The 16,976-nt window shown below is 40.9% G+C and overlaps 1 protein-coding gene across 1 annotated transcript; it reads left to right on the top strand.

Moving 5' to 3' along the window:
- Positions 1-274: 274 nt before the first annotated feature.
- Positions 275-16,188, top strand: slc47a2.1 (solute carrier family 47 member 2, tandem duplicate 1). Its single transcript, XM_076273977.1, has 17 exons — positions 275-585; positions 1,384-1,485; positions 1,992-2,060; positions 2,896-3,044; positions 6,749-6,791; positions 6,894-6,938; positions 8,201-8,298; positions 9,199-9,296; positions 9,924-10,037; positions 10,434-10,501; positions 11,769-11,877; positions 12,004-12,079; positions 13,456-13,525; positions 13,705-13,837; positions 14,454-14,548; positions 14,953-15,037; positions 15,683-16,188. The coding sequence occupies exons 1-17, from the start codon at positions 403-405 to the stop codon at positions 15,919-15,921; spliced, it is 1,776 nt and encodes a 591-aa protein (XP_076130092.1). The 5' UTR covers positions 275-402; the 3' UTR covers positions 15,922-16,188.
- The last annotated feature ends 788 nt before the right edge of the window (positions 16,189-16,976 follow it).

Below are 16,976 nucleotides of genomic sequence, written 5' to 3'. Positions count from 1 at the left end.
AATGGGTGATGAAATATTCTGGCAGCTACTCTGTCGAACTGCGAGTCATTTATTTTTGGGACATTAGGTTGTACAACAACCTTAAGCGATCTGGGATGGGTAAAATGTTAACCAAGTGTTCTTGCAGAGCCACGCGGACAGTTATCTGTCAACTATGATTGCCTGTCCCATTTGCGCACCGAGCTTAGCCGAGAGCAAAGACGGTTTTTACTTCAAGTCTGACTAAGTACCTACCTCGTGGGCAGAAGGGGCAGGACCAAATCACAGCTGCCGGTTTCCCTGTGTACCGCTACAAGAAGATCTACATGATACAGTCAGCGTGACAGCACTTCTGTGGAAGGACGAATTTGGGCAGAGACCAGCGCAGTGCGACAGTGTTTAACCACTTACGTTTTTCTGAGAATGGAGGTCACTAAAACAAGCTCTTACGCGAATGGAGACTCCAAAAGTGATGACAAACAATCCGATGCGGGATCCACAAGCTCACAGATTGTCTGTGGAAGTTGCCGGAGTCGACTGCAACGGTGGACACCCATAGGTTTTAAGGACGAGGTTGTTCAACTCTTTAAGTTAGCTGGACCTGTGGTAAGCTTCTGCAATAAGACCACATCACACGCTGAACGCTCCTAGGTTATGGACAACAGTTTCCCCTGAGAAATAATATTTAGGGGTAGCCTATTTCATATAAAACATTGAACAATTGAGGCAGCTATAGTGACGAAGAAACTGGTAACATGCAGTTTTTACTAAAATGTCATGGGTTCGATTCCTGGCTGTTGTTCCCTTGAGCACACTTGACCAATTCCCCCAGGGAGACTGTCCCATGCAGTTGGTAGACTACATGCAAGTCGCTTTCAATAGAGTGGTAGAACAGTTTCTGTTAGTCGCTTTGGATAAAACAAATGAATACAGCTACAAAATAATACATGTTGCCTAATTGTAATGGTTAAACTACTATTGGGTGTTGGTAGAGGTGGGTTGTGTTTTACAATTGTAAACTTCTGTAACACACAATGGCCATTGTAGCCTAATATATATATTTTTGTCACTACAGCCTAAATATTCGTTTTATTTTTCTTTCTTGTCATAGGCTAGGCTACTCTTGTAGTAGGCCTACTTGAATTTGATGTAGCCTATGCAGATCCTGTTAGTGATAACTAGACTGGACCTGCATTTAGAGAAACAATATTTTCTACAGCTAAGTGATTTATCTCCGGATTGTTTTGGTGTGACCTGGAATAGAAACATTAGGGGATTCAAAAAATAAATTAACTTGAAAATAGATTCAGCACAGCCTTATCACAATAGCAACCTCCTTTTATTGCTACATTGCTACTTTACCATGTGCACTTTACAGGTCTACAAACGTTAATCTCTTGCCAGGTGATTTCACAGTTGATGATCTTTTTGATAAGCTTCGTCAGCACAGTATTTTGTGGGCACCTGGGAAAGACTGAACTGGCTGGAGTGGCCCTTGCCACCGCTGTGAGTAATGCAGCCACACACACATAAACACACACACGCTTATTTACTGAAGCATTATCAATTCTTATGCTGGGCACCATAAGACATTCTTATCATGCATTCCACACAAAAACACAGTATTTTTTTTCCTGACACACTTAGTTCTGTGGTTCAGTTCAGCTAGGTTTGTTGTTATTGTGTACAATTGTGTACAATTAAAGGAGAATAAAATACTGATAGACTATTACAAAATGTATGTCTCACTGGTGCCTCTATACAACATTACATTTAAATACATGTTAAAGTTAAAAGTTGTTAAACGGTAGGTATTATTTATCAAAAGAGCTGCATGACAATAAATCAAGTAGGTTTAATATTACAGGTTTATGCTATTCACTTAATTTAGTGGATTGATGTATGATTATGCAGTGTGCAAATGAAGGTGCTTCATGTAGATTAATTTTGTTTTAGTCACATTTTTATGTACATCACCTTTGAACTTTAACAGATCTCTCTTAATTTACCAGGTGATCAACGTTACAGGTATTTCCATTGGCTCAGGACTGGCGTCAGCATGTGATACACTGATTTCACAGGTACGGTCACAGCTAGGGGGACCCTGAGGTTCTGGTATGACCTGTGTAATGTAGTTGTGTTCGCACCACATTGTCAGATGTGGGAGTGAGTTGAGATGGAATGTTACCTGGAGACTGACGCTATCAGATCGCTTATTTAATATCAGCATGGAATATGATCAGAAATGAAACACCTTGCAAGCTTGCTTTCTTTATTTTTTTTATCTTTGCATCATCATCTCTGTATCTGATTTCCTCTATCCCTACTGGTGTGTGCTACGATCACTGTGGGGATAGTGTTCTATGTAAACACTTTCGCCACCCCTTCCGTTCTCGAAAGTGTACTGTACTGTGCCTATCTGTGTGTTCTTCCCTGTGATGAAATAGTTTGTTATAATACTCACTCCTTAGCTGTGGAGTTAGATATCAGTTGCAGATTTCCTATTGCAGCTCCCCTGCTCTGTCCTCACAGCCACCCACCAAGCCCCTGCCGTGCAGCTCGCTGGGATGATCCATAAACATTGTGCGGATCCAGGATAAATACACAGGCTATCTAAAACACTCACAGCAATGTTTTGACTTTGTTTTTGAAGACTCCAACATCCCACATTGGCTCTGGACTAAGCAATCTCCATATGAATGAAAGGATATACTGTATATACAAATGTTGTGATAAAATGCCTGAATTATGTTAAGAAGGGTAAAAGGATATATTTTTGGATATCTCAGGCAGCTCTCTCTCTCTCTCTTTCTGTGTGTGTGTGTTTGTGTGTGTGTTTGTGTGTGTGTGTGTGTGTGTTTGTGTGTGTGCATGCATGTGTGTGTGTGTGTGTGTGCTCTCTCCACTTTTCCGCAGACATTTGGCAGTAATAACTTCAAGAGAGTGGGTGTAATCCTGCAGAGGAGCGTGCTGATCCAACTGCTGGCTTGCTGCCCGTGCTGGGCCCTCCTCATCAACACAGAGCCTATCCTGCTGCTGGTCAGACAGAGCCCGCAGGTGGCCAGGTAAGAAGGACCAGAGGGAGAAAGATGAAGTGAGAGAGAGAGAGAGAGAGAGCAAACTCTCCTCCTTCACTCTCCCTGCGTCTCTGTCCCTTTGGCAGCTGAGCGTGATCCTGGGTTAATGCATGTTCATATACGTTGTACAGTCATCAGTGGAACTGTAATGTAGTGTTTTTACCACAGTATAGGTACCACTATCCTGAACAAGGGACAATCCTCCCAAATCCACAGAAGTGCTGTATGTAGCTTGAACATATTCCAAAAACAAACATCCCATGAGCCCCTTTTCCCCTTTTCCAAGCTCTATGTGTCTTTGTATAGATGTCTTGTGCCTTTAATCTAGTTTTTAATCACAGTCATGTGCTAGTCACACACATAGGTCAAGAAAGCAATCTGCTTACTTGATGACACAGAAACAGTATCTAGTCTATATTGTGTGCAAGTGGTACATAACCTTAGCACTCAAAGCGCATTACAATGTCATGCCTCACTTAACCCATTCACAAACACACACTGATGTCAGAGGTTGCCATGCAAGGTGCCAACCTGCAAATCAGGAACACTGGGGTTAAGTGTCTCAAACTGGCAACCCCCACACCATTTAGAGGGCAGTTCCAGCGTTATGGATGTGACAATTGGACTCATATTGGTAAACAAAATGCCTTAGAGTGGGGGCAAAATTAGTATCAGGGAATTAATTTGCATAACTTTTAATGTAACCTCTGTCCTCTGAATACTGAGAAATCCTCAAATTTCATATAATCAATTTCATCCTAAGAATACAAGGCATTTTATCAGCGTTATGGATGAAATGGGCACACTTTTGTGAGAGATTACAGGTTTTCTACAAACTCTGTGAATTTTGAAGGAAACTGCCGAAACTATGATATATGTAGCATGGAGGAGACTTGAATGAACACAAAAAGTGTGTTTTTGAAACTATGCGTCATTTTCGTAATGCATTATGTAGGAAAAACTGGCGTTATGGATGTGACGGTTTCACGTTATGGATGTGACGTGTCTGAACCAGTCCTCGACAAACTACATAAAACACATAATTAAGTAGTGAATTTTGATATGAAACAATTGAAATAGTAATCATGAAAAACTAGCGATGAAATTATTGCTTCCTCAGTGCCCACTAAGAGACACAGGAAGAATCAGGACAACAAGTACATTTATTTTTTTCTTTTACCTTCATCAATTTTGTTCAGTGATTCCCGGGTTACTGAAACACCAGGGCACATGAAACTTGGTGGCCACTCCCTTAAATAACTAGCCCTACCTGAACCGTTGCACCCAAGATGACAAAATATTTATGGTATGTTAGTCTCAAGAGCCCGCATCAACCTAACCCATACCCACTCATTTGTGATTTGCACACATAAAGTACATGCACGTGCACACACGCACATGCGCACACACACACGCACGCACACGCACGCACGCACGCACGCATGCACAGTCGCACACATACAGACAGGCAAGCACACACACACATAAACACATACAGACAGGCAAGCACACACACACACACACCCACATGAATGCAGACACATAAACACACACACACAGGCACGCATACGCATGTGCGCATGCAAACACACACACGCACACACACACACACACACACATAAACACACAAACACAGGCACGCATACGCACATGCACACACACAGACACACACACACACACTTATAAACAAAAGCAAACTCACATATGCACACACTCATTTACATGCACATGAGTTGCAGGAGTAGGAAATGGAGACAAATTGACATGCGTGATTTATTTTTGCGAAGAGAATATGCAGGACTTAATAGGCGGTCATATTTTGCACCGCTATGCGGTACATCTAGTTTATTGCTGTGTGGTCAAAATTAATCCAAGACAACTGGTGTGAGACTGCAGCTTTATTCACGACGCCGGGAGCAGGTTACACACATGAAATGTTAAAGTAACAAGCCCACACATCTGTGGGTGAAGCCAATTCTTAATCACTTAGCCATCTGGTATTTTAACAGAGATAAGAAATCTTTACAAACCCCCATCCTGAGGGTTACCCACAGTGAAATGTTTACAACCCCCCATCCTAGTTGGTGACACAGGGGTTACTTTAACTAAACATTCCCACATAGGAGTTTCAGAACACACAAGGGTCCGAGTAAGGAGATGGCAATAAGATTTCACTACATGTATATAAGGTATACTAAACATTCAATGAGAAAAGTAAAAATTATCCCACAGCTGCCGTTACTTATGTTACTCTGTGGGTATTAGCTACAGAGGACCTGACACTTCAAATGCTGGCATATAAATGCGTCACATTTAAAATTAAACTGTCTTAAGCAGACGTGAACGGCAGGCTGAACAGATCTGCAACAGAAGGAGGTTGCTATGTTAACTCCAGCTGCAAAGTCAGCCATCTTCACCAGCTAACACGATAATCTAGTTACTGTACAACAACAGTATGACAGTTACAGGAAGATAATCGCTCAGATTTTCGTTATTAGGCAAATTGAAAATAGGGTATGGCTAGGCTAATCACTGGAGGTATTTTAATATTATTTTTGTTTTGCTAATGGTTAGGCAAGGCCTCCCTGTGGTTTTGATCAACCTAATAATCTTTGAAACGTCAATTGTAAACACTAAGGTGAAATGCGTTGAAACTGACATGCCACCAGAACAGACGTTTTATCGGCTTTGAGGTATAATAAAGTCTCCAGTCTTGTAAATTCACATTATGTGAATTAACATCCCGTCACATCCATAACTCTCCATTAAAGGTTTTAAAAGTAAGAAAGGGGCACAATTTGGTCATCACACTTTACATTGATATAAATCAGCTTTGCACAGACACTATAGACATTGTCGCATCAACACTGTATGTGTAGCATAAACTTTTCCTATAAAACGTTATGGATGTGACATGGCCATGGAACTTGTTGACTTAAAAACAAAAGCCTTACAAATGTAAGGAGTTGTGCTCTTAAAGGCAAGCTAAGCTTAGACATTGCTCTACCATTCCCTTGTCAATCTGGAATTTGTCAAATGACACAATTTGTTTGAACCTTGGGTCCATTTATCCACTTTTTAAATATGTATAATATTACCATGTGAAAAATGTTGTTTCTGTATGGTTGCACACCATATTTATGATGTAAAAAGAGTGTAATTCTCCATCAAATTCAATCAGATCAGTTACAAACAATAAAATATAGACCTAAATGAAGATTTTAACAACAATTCTATTTGCGTATGCACAACTTTTTTTTTCCATGGTAAGGATGACCTTTGCATGGAATTGCCCTAGATCAGACTTTGGAAATGTCTTAGAGAAAAGCAATGTGGGACAGGTTTTGTACAGGTTAAGATAATTACTTTGTAGATCAGCACATTTTGTAGACCAAGCCCCATCACACATATATATATGCTGCATGTTGGAGATCTGTATATATTTTTTATCATATATTGCGTGGTAATTCTATTTAAAATGAATGGAAGGATATATAGGGTGTACATGGGTAAAATAACAATGGTGAATACATGAAAGAAAAGATGGATGCATTTAGGAACGCATGTATAGATACATAGATTGGATCTATTGGGTATCCAATTGAGTTCCAATGGATGGAAGTATGAGGTATGTGGATGGATGTATAGATGCTTAGGTTTGCTATACTATAACATCTGTCTCTGTATTCCAGTTTATCACAGTTATATGTGAAGATCTTCATGCCTGCCCTGCCTGTGAGTTGAATCATCTTGGTGTGTTACTGCACATTATATGATGGCTTTTTGTTAACTCTGTGAATCGCCTCTCACTAACCGCTTCTTTTGTGTTTCACACAGGCAGCGTTCATGTATCAGCTGCTGAGCAGGTACCTCCAGAATCAGGTGAGTTGTAAGTCTGCCATGAATAGGACAGGATAGGATAGGGCCTACTGCACACATACACTATATTGCCAAAAGTATTGGGTCACCTGCCTTGACTTGCATATGAACTTAAGTGACATCCCATTCTTAATCCGTAGGGTTTAATATGATGTCGGTCCACCCTTTGCAGCTATAGCAGCTTCAACTCTTCTGGGAAGGCTTTCCACAAGGTTTAGGGGTGTGTTTATGGGAATTTTTGACAATTCTTTCAGAAGTGCATTTGTGAGGTCACACACTGATGTTGGACTAGAAGGCCTGCTCTCAGTCTCTGTTCTATAGGGTTGATGTCAGGACTCTGTGCAGGCCAGTCAAGTTCATTTGTTTGTTTGATGTTGGATATTCAACAGATATTTGGAGACTCATTTCGGTTCATCACCGATTTCTGCTGTGCTTTCACTCAGCTTGGCAGACAACCATGGGACAACCCCTTCTCCTAACTGCTTAGTTTTCACTTAGGGACCGTCAATATTTTCTGAATTTATGAAATAAAAAAGGGTTAATGGTCGGGAGATTTGTGCATCAATGTGGACCCACATCGTATCTACTCCCAAGCTGGTACGGAGTTTGTGGACGCATATCGGATTTGATCCGAAAATCCGCATCAAAACTGATTCGGAGTAGTGTGGATATAGCCTTAGGCTCATGAAACTGCAGAGTTGCTTTTGCATATGCATTACACTGTTTTGTGCTGTAAAGTCAGGGTTTTACACTGTATTTGTGTTGTACAGTAGTTAGAACTTAACCACTTTATAACACAAAATGTTACCTTTTTACGTAGCAGGCTATTTATGAGCAGATACTTTGACATTACAGCATTGGTTCTCAAAGTGTGGGTCGGGCCCCAGACATGACAGAATAGAGACATGACAGGTGGGGCGCGATGAACAGGAGCAAATTTGTTTTTTTTTGTGCCTATCTTTAATAATGCCTTTCCTTTTTGACAACAGATCATGGATTCAAAACAAAATAGCCACACACAAACACAAGAGTCATAAACAAACCGACATGTAACTAAAAATAGCATCTGATTCAGGGGACCGAGACAGGAAATGTTACGTAGAACTAAAATGTTACCAATGTACCAAACGTTACCAATTTGTCGAGTTGATGGGGTCAGATGGGCCTTGAATATTCCTCACCTCCAAAGTAGGGAATGTCAAAAGTTTGAGAACTGCTGCATTACAGACACATTACTGAAATATATTTGATATGCTGTCCATCAGGGAATTATATGGCCTCTGGTAGGAGTCGGCATAGCAGGGAACATTTTGAATGGAGTGATAAATTACGTCTTCCTGTATGTGCTGGACCTGGGTGTTGCGTGAGTATGACTACACTAATAATGCATCTGTTTCTTTTTGTGCTTCAGATATATACTTAAAGCAGCTATGTAGAGATTCTGTAGGTTTTGAGTTGTCTTGAACGCAGCTGCATGGCACTCTTGCATTGACCTGCATTGTGTATAATACAGGGACCACACTTGGTACAACGTGGTATTAGAAGAGAGCCAGCCCAGCGCTAGTTGGTTTGCATGCTAGCTTCATTCGAAATCTGACTAAATTTTTTGACTAAATACATTAGTCAAAATTGTTGTTTCTTCACATTCTGGTGCTATTTCTCGGTCATTTTTGGATATGTTACACTAACAAATGGCACATAGCACCTTTATACCTTGGGGCAGCTGCGGCTTACTGGTTAGGTGTTAGGGCTTGTAACCGAAGGGTTGCCGATCCGATCCCCGACCAGTAGGAACGGCTCAAGTGCCCTTAAGCAAGGCACCTAACCCTTCACTGCTCCTCGAGCGCCTACTGTCGCAAGACGCTTAATACTGTGCTATATTTTAGACCCATCAAGGGTGTGACACTGTCTGTGTGTGTGTGTGTGTGTGTGTGTCTATTTGTGAGCGTGTGTGAGTGTGTGTTTGTCTTCTTAGCTGCTCATCTCCTCCCTTGTCCTCTCCTCCAAGAGAGGGAAATAAGACCTGATTTAAAATGGAAGAGCTATGTGATTGTATTGGAGATAGCCTGTCTAATATGCCAGTGGACACTTTACATTATAATATCAGTTAATTTATTTGTTTATTGACTGAATAATGTCATTCTCAGTCAGAAAGGTAGGCCCTGCTACAGTTCTGTGATTTGCCAGCATTTAGCTAGATGTTATGATACTTTATAACGAGCAGTGATATTTCATGTATCATGGAATTTAAATGTTATCACAGTGGATCAGCAGCAGCAAACTCCATTTCCCAGTATGCCTTGACAGTGTTCCTGTACACCTACATCGTCTGGAAGGGCCTTCATAAAGCTACCTGGGATGGTGAGTTCAGCCACCACCAACTGGGAGCATTATGGGTAGTCATATTGCTCTTTTCTCTGTTCACTGGACTTAAGACTCCTTTACTGTGTAATTGTTGGCTTTGTAATGTTTTACTAGAACCAAAGTGTGATTTGTTATCCTTTAACAAAGCCCAAGTGGAGGAGAGTTGACTTGGAAGAAAGGTTCTTGGAGAACCAAAGACAGCTTGCATGTGCATGAATATGTCCTTTCTGAAGTAACATTTTAAGACATCAAAGTCTTATATAATATGAACTGTTGTTGTTCCTGTTCTTTAGTTAGTTATTAATGATAGGCCTACCTTACACTTCTCAGTAAGTATTTTTATTTTTTATAGGATACCAATCCTAATCCTGTAACAAATTATTCAGTATGTATCATATATTGGGACTGGAACTGTATTACAATATATATATATATATATATATATATTGCTGGAACTGTATTACAATATATATATATTGCTAACCACAGACATATATCAAGATATGCACCCCACATATACACATTTGAGGAGACTATCTGTGAGGACATTTACAAATCTGTGCATTTCCCCTCTTTTCCCCCCCTCTGTTGTCCATCTCCCTGTGAACCTCTGTGGTGTGGAAGGCTGGTCCAAGGACTGCCTGCAGGAGTGGGGTCCGTACATCCGCCTGGCCCTACCCAGCATGCTGATGCTCTGTGTGGAGTGGTGGACATATGAGATAGGTGGATTCCTCGCAGGTCAGCAAAGGCCATCATTCACTACCTGTGGTTCATCTCAGTTTAGCTAGGATCATAAGACAATTCTATGCCTAATTCTAACTTATTCTCCCCCAGCGAAGTCACAGGAAACCTAGTTTGGCTTACAGGAACCACTATTAGGAACCATCAATTGTAATAAATACCCTCTGGTCAGATTCTAAAACCCCTCTTCAGGTTAAAAATCTTTTGTCAATACAATCTGGAGTCTCCCAGTTTGGGACAGTGTTAATATCTCTCAGAACATCTCCTGTATTGTTATTTTACATGTAGAGTACATGTGCTCCTATTTTGTCTCTGTGGTATTTACATATTCCTTTTAATGAAGTGTCACATGTTCCATGTGTCCCTAAAGATCTCCAATGCTCTTCTCCATAGGTCTTATCAGTGAGGTGGAGCTGGGAGCTCAGTCTGTTGTGTACCAGGTGGCAACCATTGCATACATGGCAAGTTAATGTCATCAATACAAGCCAATGCATGTCTCTTTGGATAAAAGTATTTGCAAAATACCAGTCAACTTTAACTTTAACATAAACTTTAGACAGTAGACCTTCCCTGTGTTCTGAAAATCCACTCATTCACTACGTAGTGCATTACATTAGTGATTAATCACAAAATAGCTGTTTTCTCTAGTGAGCTAGTGAAAACAGAATGATCTTCATGGTTCATTCTGAGCAAAAACAATATTTTTTCGTTCCTGTTTCAGTGTTCCAATGCCACTCTAAATGATAACCAGTTAGAATGTTACAGAACTGCATAACTGCATGACACCTGACCTAGAAATGTTCTTAGTGTCTCTGGTAGCCTATGTTATTTCACACAATGTGTAGGCTACATACTTGGAAAAGGCAGTTAGATATTGTAAAGTTTGCTGATGACACAGCAGTAGTTGGCCTCATTTCAAAGAACAATGAGCAGGCTTACTTAAGTGAAGTAGACCGGTTATCTAACCGGTGCCAGGAAAACGACCTCCTCCTGAATGTTACGAAGACCAAGGAGATGTTTATAGATTTCAGGCGTGATCAGCATAAGATTAATCAACCACTTATGATCAATGACTCTCAAGTGGAAAGGGTAGAGAGTTTTAAATATCTTGGAGTCCATATTACCAAAGACCTGACTTGGACCAAGCACATTAATTCACTGGTGAAAAAGGGTCATCAGCGTCTTTTCCACCTCAGACGCCTCAAGTACTTCAAGCTACCTCAACAACTACTGAAGAACTTTTACAGAACCACCATTGAAAGTGTTATCACTGGGAGTATAACAGCTTGGTATGGTAATAGCACTGAGCTAGACTGTAAAGCTCTGAAGAGAGTAGTGAGATCAGCTGAACGTACCACCAGAAGTGCCCTACCCAACCTACAGGAAATTTACATAAGGAGATGTCAGTCAAGAACAAGAAAAATTATCAGGGATCCCAGTCACCCCAACAACTGCCGTTACCGCTGCCTGAAGTCCAACACGGAGAGAATGCGGAAAAGTTTTTACCCCCAGGCTATCAGGATTCTAAATGAGGATTGTAGCAGGAGCTGGTTTTGTTCCCGTTGTTGGTTACGCTCATCCAAATTGTGTTTGTTTCCGGTTTTCGTTTTTTAAACCGTTTCTAATCCCTGATCCAAACACAGGTCTGAATGTTAAAAACTGTTAATGATACATGTTATGACTGACTATATGCTTAATTATTCAAATAGATAATGTGGTCTTTTCCAGTGTCCTCTGGGCTTCTCTGTGGCTGCCAGTGTTCGAGTGGGCACCGCGCTCGGGGCAGGAAACACTGAACAGGCTATAATGTCGGGGAAGGTTGCAGTCGTGTCTGCTTGTATGTACTGTGGAGAGAATCTGTCCAAGAACAAATATGATAAACCTCAGATCTTATCATTTGTGCTTGTTTAGTATATTAACAGTATTAAGTGATGTTGGTTTTTCTTGGGTGTGTTTGCTGCAGTGTCAGTCTCTTGTGTGCTGGCTGTTTTGATTGGGGCCTCCAAAGACATGATTGGCTACATATTCACCACAGAGCCGTAAGTAAAAAGCGTCTTGCATGAGCTACTCACGTTTGCTCATTTATGCATGTTTTGTTTACACGTGGGCATGTTCAGTACACAATACATAGAGGGACAGTGTTTGAACATTCACCTAAACGGTGAACCATCACCTCATGTGCACACTTCACTCTCACCCAGTAGAAAACTAACACCATGTGTCAGATGTTAACGAGCCTTGCAATGAGTGGGAACTTGTAAAAGTTGGAGTCGAAACGTGCGGTTTAGAATTAAAGCAGACAGCTATTCACAGACTCACCATGACTGTTACAAAAGTAATGAGGAGTCATTGTGTGTTACTTCAGGTCTTTTTGGAAGTCTAGGACTGGGTCAGAAAGTTCTTTTAAGTGTTTACTTTTCATTGATGAGTAATTTGAAAAGCTTTGCCATGTGGCCAGTTGATAACATAATGTTGGTCTTGTTAGTCTAACTCTACACGTTTGCCTAATTCAGTATTCCCCGAGCGCCACTGTTGTTGCAGGCAGCTCACTGCGCCGGGATTAGTGTGTGCTTCACCTCACTGTGTGTACACTGTGTGCTGAGTGTGTTTCACTAATTCACGGATTGGGATAAATGCAGAGACCAAATTTCCCTCACGGGATCAAAAGAGTATATATACTTACTTATACTTATACTTATTCACAAAGTATTAGCTCCACCTCTGACTCAACTCGTCACATATTGACACCACGGATATTCAACAAGTTGATGGGATTGGTTCCTTTGGTTTGTTCCATAGGAAATCCAGGCAGTTCCATGGTGGAAATAAGTCAGCCACGGCCTTGCCTGTTTGTCTTGCTCCTGATATGCTGGGTATCATATAAAAACGATCATATGTTATGTTAACAAGGTTAAAGACTTGGTTTTCACCGGAGGGGGTCTTTAACTACACAGGGAGAGTGCTAGGAGTCAGTGACTCAAAGAAACAGATCCTGATATGAAGAGATTACTTGGCCTATCAGTCATACATATCTTCCGGCACTCTGCATAAGCACAGACACTTTGTCAGCCAAGATGAGTCAGAGTGAATATCTGACTTCTGCCGGAAAGGAATAAACTTGTCAGCTATGTTGGGTCATTTTGTGCTCACATTTTCCAAAAAATGGAGAAACATTTTTAAGACCTTGAAAAACATGCTAGTAGTTATTGTTATTACGTATTAGTAGTAGCAGTCGTTGTAGTTGTAGTAGTTGTTTTTATAGTTGTTGTAGTTTTTGTGGTGGTAGTAGTTGTAGTTAATTTATTCATTTGGCATTGGCATTGGCATTTAGTAAGTAGTAGTAACTAGTGGTGATAATACTATTTATTCCACATGTCCCTGTTATTTCTCTCCCCCATTGCCCACTTTACCACAGAGACATCATCCACCGGGTGTCAAATGTAATGATCATGTATGGCTTCTTCCACCTTTTCGATGCCTGTGCGGTAAGAGCCAGTCATCTCTGATACATCAAGACAAATATGTACTGAACTTTGCATCTAAAATAGAAACGCTTCTTGATAGAATTTGAGTTTTACAGTTATACTGCAAGTAAATGTTGCACGTGATTATACAATTGTAAAAGTAATCCTCCAGTAATAATGTCCACTATGTTTCTCCATAGGGTGTAACTGGGGGTATTTTGAGGGGTGCAGGGAAGCAGCTGTTTGGGGCTCTGGGAATCATCATGAGCTACTACTTTGTGGGATTCCCTATTGGTGTATCCTTGATGTTTGCTGCTAATATGGGAATCATAGGTGAGTATGGCTGCAGATCAACACAGATGTGCTATACGCATAGGACCCAAAGAGCAAATGTCTGACCCTGGTCTGCTATAGATTTTTGCCACTTTTCCGAAACTGAACTGGAGAGAGTCAAAAGCCAGATCTACTTGTTGATAAAGCTTGCTCGTATTGCTGTCAGAGAACATACTCAGCAGTAGTGACAGCATGCACATGTACTTTACTGTTCATATCATTCTTTACTGGTTTATTCCAAGAGCTCTTTAGCACGGGTTTGATGTGACATTTTATGTAAGATGTTGCCCAGTGTTAATAGCCAGGATGCCATTATGATCTAAACCGAGATAATTTGCCCTTAACCAGGACTTGAGGCAAGATATGTTATAAGTTGACAAATGATTAAACCAAACAATAAGTCACATTTACCTCAGCAATAGCTAATAATGATTACTTCACCCGTGCAGCCTTGAGCAGCTCAGTAAATTTTACATGCTGCATTGGTGCATTTCTCCACTTTAGCGGAGCAGAGATATGACCAGAGACCTCTCTCTGTCTCTTTCTCTCTCTCTCTCTCTTTCTTTCGCTCTCTCTCTCTCTCTCTGTCTCTCTTTCTGTCTCCATGTTATCTCAGGCTTGTGGACTGGCCTCTTTGTGTGTGGTTTCATGACATCGGTGGCCTTCATCATCCTGTTGGTGAAGCTCGACTGGAAGAAAATCACCATTGAGGTCAACTCTACTCCTTCTTTGATTTTTACAGTGTCCTTGGGTGACTTGAAAGGCGCTTATAAATAAAATGTATTATTATTATTATTATTATTAGTAGTAGTAGTAGTAGTATCTTGTTTTTCTACCAAGTTTACATGGCTTCCACAAAATGCTGAATGATCTGATCACTTTGTGAAAACAGGTTGTCTGGTTTGCAGACACAGTCAGTCCGATGTGTGGAATGTTTGTGGTGTTCTTTTTTGGTGTTCAGCAGTCTCATCTGATCATTTCTGCCTGCTTTTCCATTAGCTTTCCCAACCACTGATTATTAATTATCTAATTGTCCCTAATGTGTAGTGAGATGAGATCAGCGAGAAGAGTGTATTAAAAATCGTGCGCTAATGTGAGGGCTCTCTAACCTACAGGCCCAGCAGAGAGCAGGAGTAGAGATCCAGGCTAATGGCAAAGCTGATGTGCTTGTGCTGGAAAATAAGGCAGCTTCTGATACCAGTAAGTATCCAACCTCACCTCAAACACATGCCTCTCTGCCAAGCAGTTACCCTAATCTCCCGACTATTAACCAAGGTATATGTATTGATTTTGCAAAATTTCTTCAGATATGAGGATGGGAATGTATATTTTTTCTTCATTCTTCTTTATGATTAAAGCATGATCTGATTCTGATTCATTGGGCAATTGGGCACTGCAGTTTATACACAATTACAATTAAAATTGGGTAAGGCTATTTGCACCCCTGGTTTTTGTTGTTATGTCACAGGGTGTGAATAGCTCAGCTGTGTGGCCAAGGCTATTCGTACCAGGGGTGTGAATAGATTAAATTACTGTAATGCCACAGCAGTCTAAACAGTATGACTGTATCTTAATCCAATCCTCTGGAGATTCCTAACAGAAATCCTAATAACTAGTAATTATATTAAATGTATTGAACAAATCTAAAAAATATAGTATAAACCATCTCAAAGCTCTTGCTGACCTTACATTTAATGTAAGTAAAGTGTTTTTTTTTTCAATTCTCAATTCTTTTGCACACCTACCAGGACGAAAGTGATCTTAAAAGTGTCCCATGAGTGAATGTTGTAGCGTAAAAGAAGGTTAATATAGAAATGTAAGTGTCCTTGTGTGCACTCCACACAGATGTCTATGAAGAGGTCTTGCCAGACCAAACACAGACACAGGTGGAGACTCCTACAGACGTGGAGGGCAGCAGCAAGGCAGAGAGTGGGAAAGAGGCCGAAGTGAAGGTGACCATTGTGGGCGATGTGCTCTCCAACTCACAGCTAGTCCTCAGACGTGGCGCGGCCACCTTCGCCATGCTTCTCGTCCTCGCAGCAGGGATTCTGATCAATGAGCTGCTCACTGGACACCTCAGGTGAATCTGAATCCAACAGGGACATGTGCGCTGTACACACACACACACACACACACACTCACACACACACACATATACACACACACACACTGACTGACTGAGATAGGAGAGAGGTAATAAAGCAAAACACACTTACCAACACCACACATACCTTTGAAGAAAAGCTTGGCCAGTGAATTCCATGTTAAAGGGACACCAGGCAAGCCTGATGCTTTTTCTCTACAAAACTCCCCCTCGCTCGGTCTGAAGCTCTTTTCCTTTTCTTTGCGTCTTCCGTCAAGGGTTTTTGCTGCTTCTTCCCCGGCTCTGCCATTATACACACGTTTGCAACAATCTCTAGCATTTCGTTAGCCTGCCTCTGTGCTGTAAACTGATCCTGCTTCGGTCGGCGGGTAGGATACACCGAACTTGCAAGTGGGATATTCTTCCTACAGGCAGTAGGGGCGGGCGAGAGAGCCTTTATTCGCCCCGTAATGAGTCATTTAACCATATACCGACTTACAAAGATGATTAATTAACACGAAAACGTTGCCTGGTGTCCCTTTAACAGCTTGACAGATCAGACAAGGAAGCCATTTAGCACATTGAAAATAATTAATATATGAAGCACTCTTCTGTAATAGTTAACACTAACATACTAGCTGTCATTTTAGGACCCCATTGGAGAAACTTTGTATGTGTTTAGTAAGTTCATATCCAGTAATCTAACATTGGTGTTGTCGCCTGTTGGAACGTTCTGCATTAACCACTGTGGACATGACATTGCATGCACACTGCCTTAATCTCTTCTACAAACATAATACACACAAACATAATACACACACACACACACACACACACACACAAATCGTGCATCATATTCCTGTAATGTGAGTATCATTTATGCTGTGGAAATCATTGTTTCAACCAAAGGTCCATTTTTTTGAGAGAGAGAATGAGAGAAATGAAGGACTATATATGTTTGTATGTGCCTATAAAATGGCTGTACCTATCACTGTTCTTAGTACTGTGCAATATGAATATCAAGCCAAAAAAAAAAACTAACGTGCCAAACATAGT

Source organism: Alosa pseudoharengus, unplaced genomic scaffold, assembly GCF_046254945.1.
Source record: "Alosa pseudoharengus isolate Yale_2024_CS ecotype anadromous, Long Island Sound unplaced genomic scaffold, YU_APseudo_1.1 YU_APseudo_1.1_scf_8, whole genome shotgun sequence".
NCBI lineage: Eukaryota > Metazoa > Chordata > Actinopteri > Clupeiformes > Clupeidae > Alosa > Alosa pseudoharengus.
This window is presented reverse-complemented; position numbering and strand designations above follow the sequence as displayed.

Bases quoted from the DNA above. Each gene is read 5' to 3' on its own strand.
- slc47a2.1 (XM_076273977.1), top strand. From the start codon at position 403: ATGGAGGTCACTAAAACAAGCTCTTACGCGAATGGAGACTCCAAAAGT. The intron at 6,792-6,893 runs GTGAGTTGAATC...TGTTTCACACAG, and splicing joins TCTTCATGCCTGCCCTGCCT to GCAGCGTTCATGTATCAGCT. The intron at 13,526-13,704 runs GTAAGAGCCAGT...GTTTCTCCATAG, and splicing joins ACCTTTTCGATGCCTGTGCG to GGTGTAACTGGGGGTATTTT.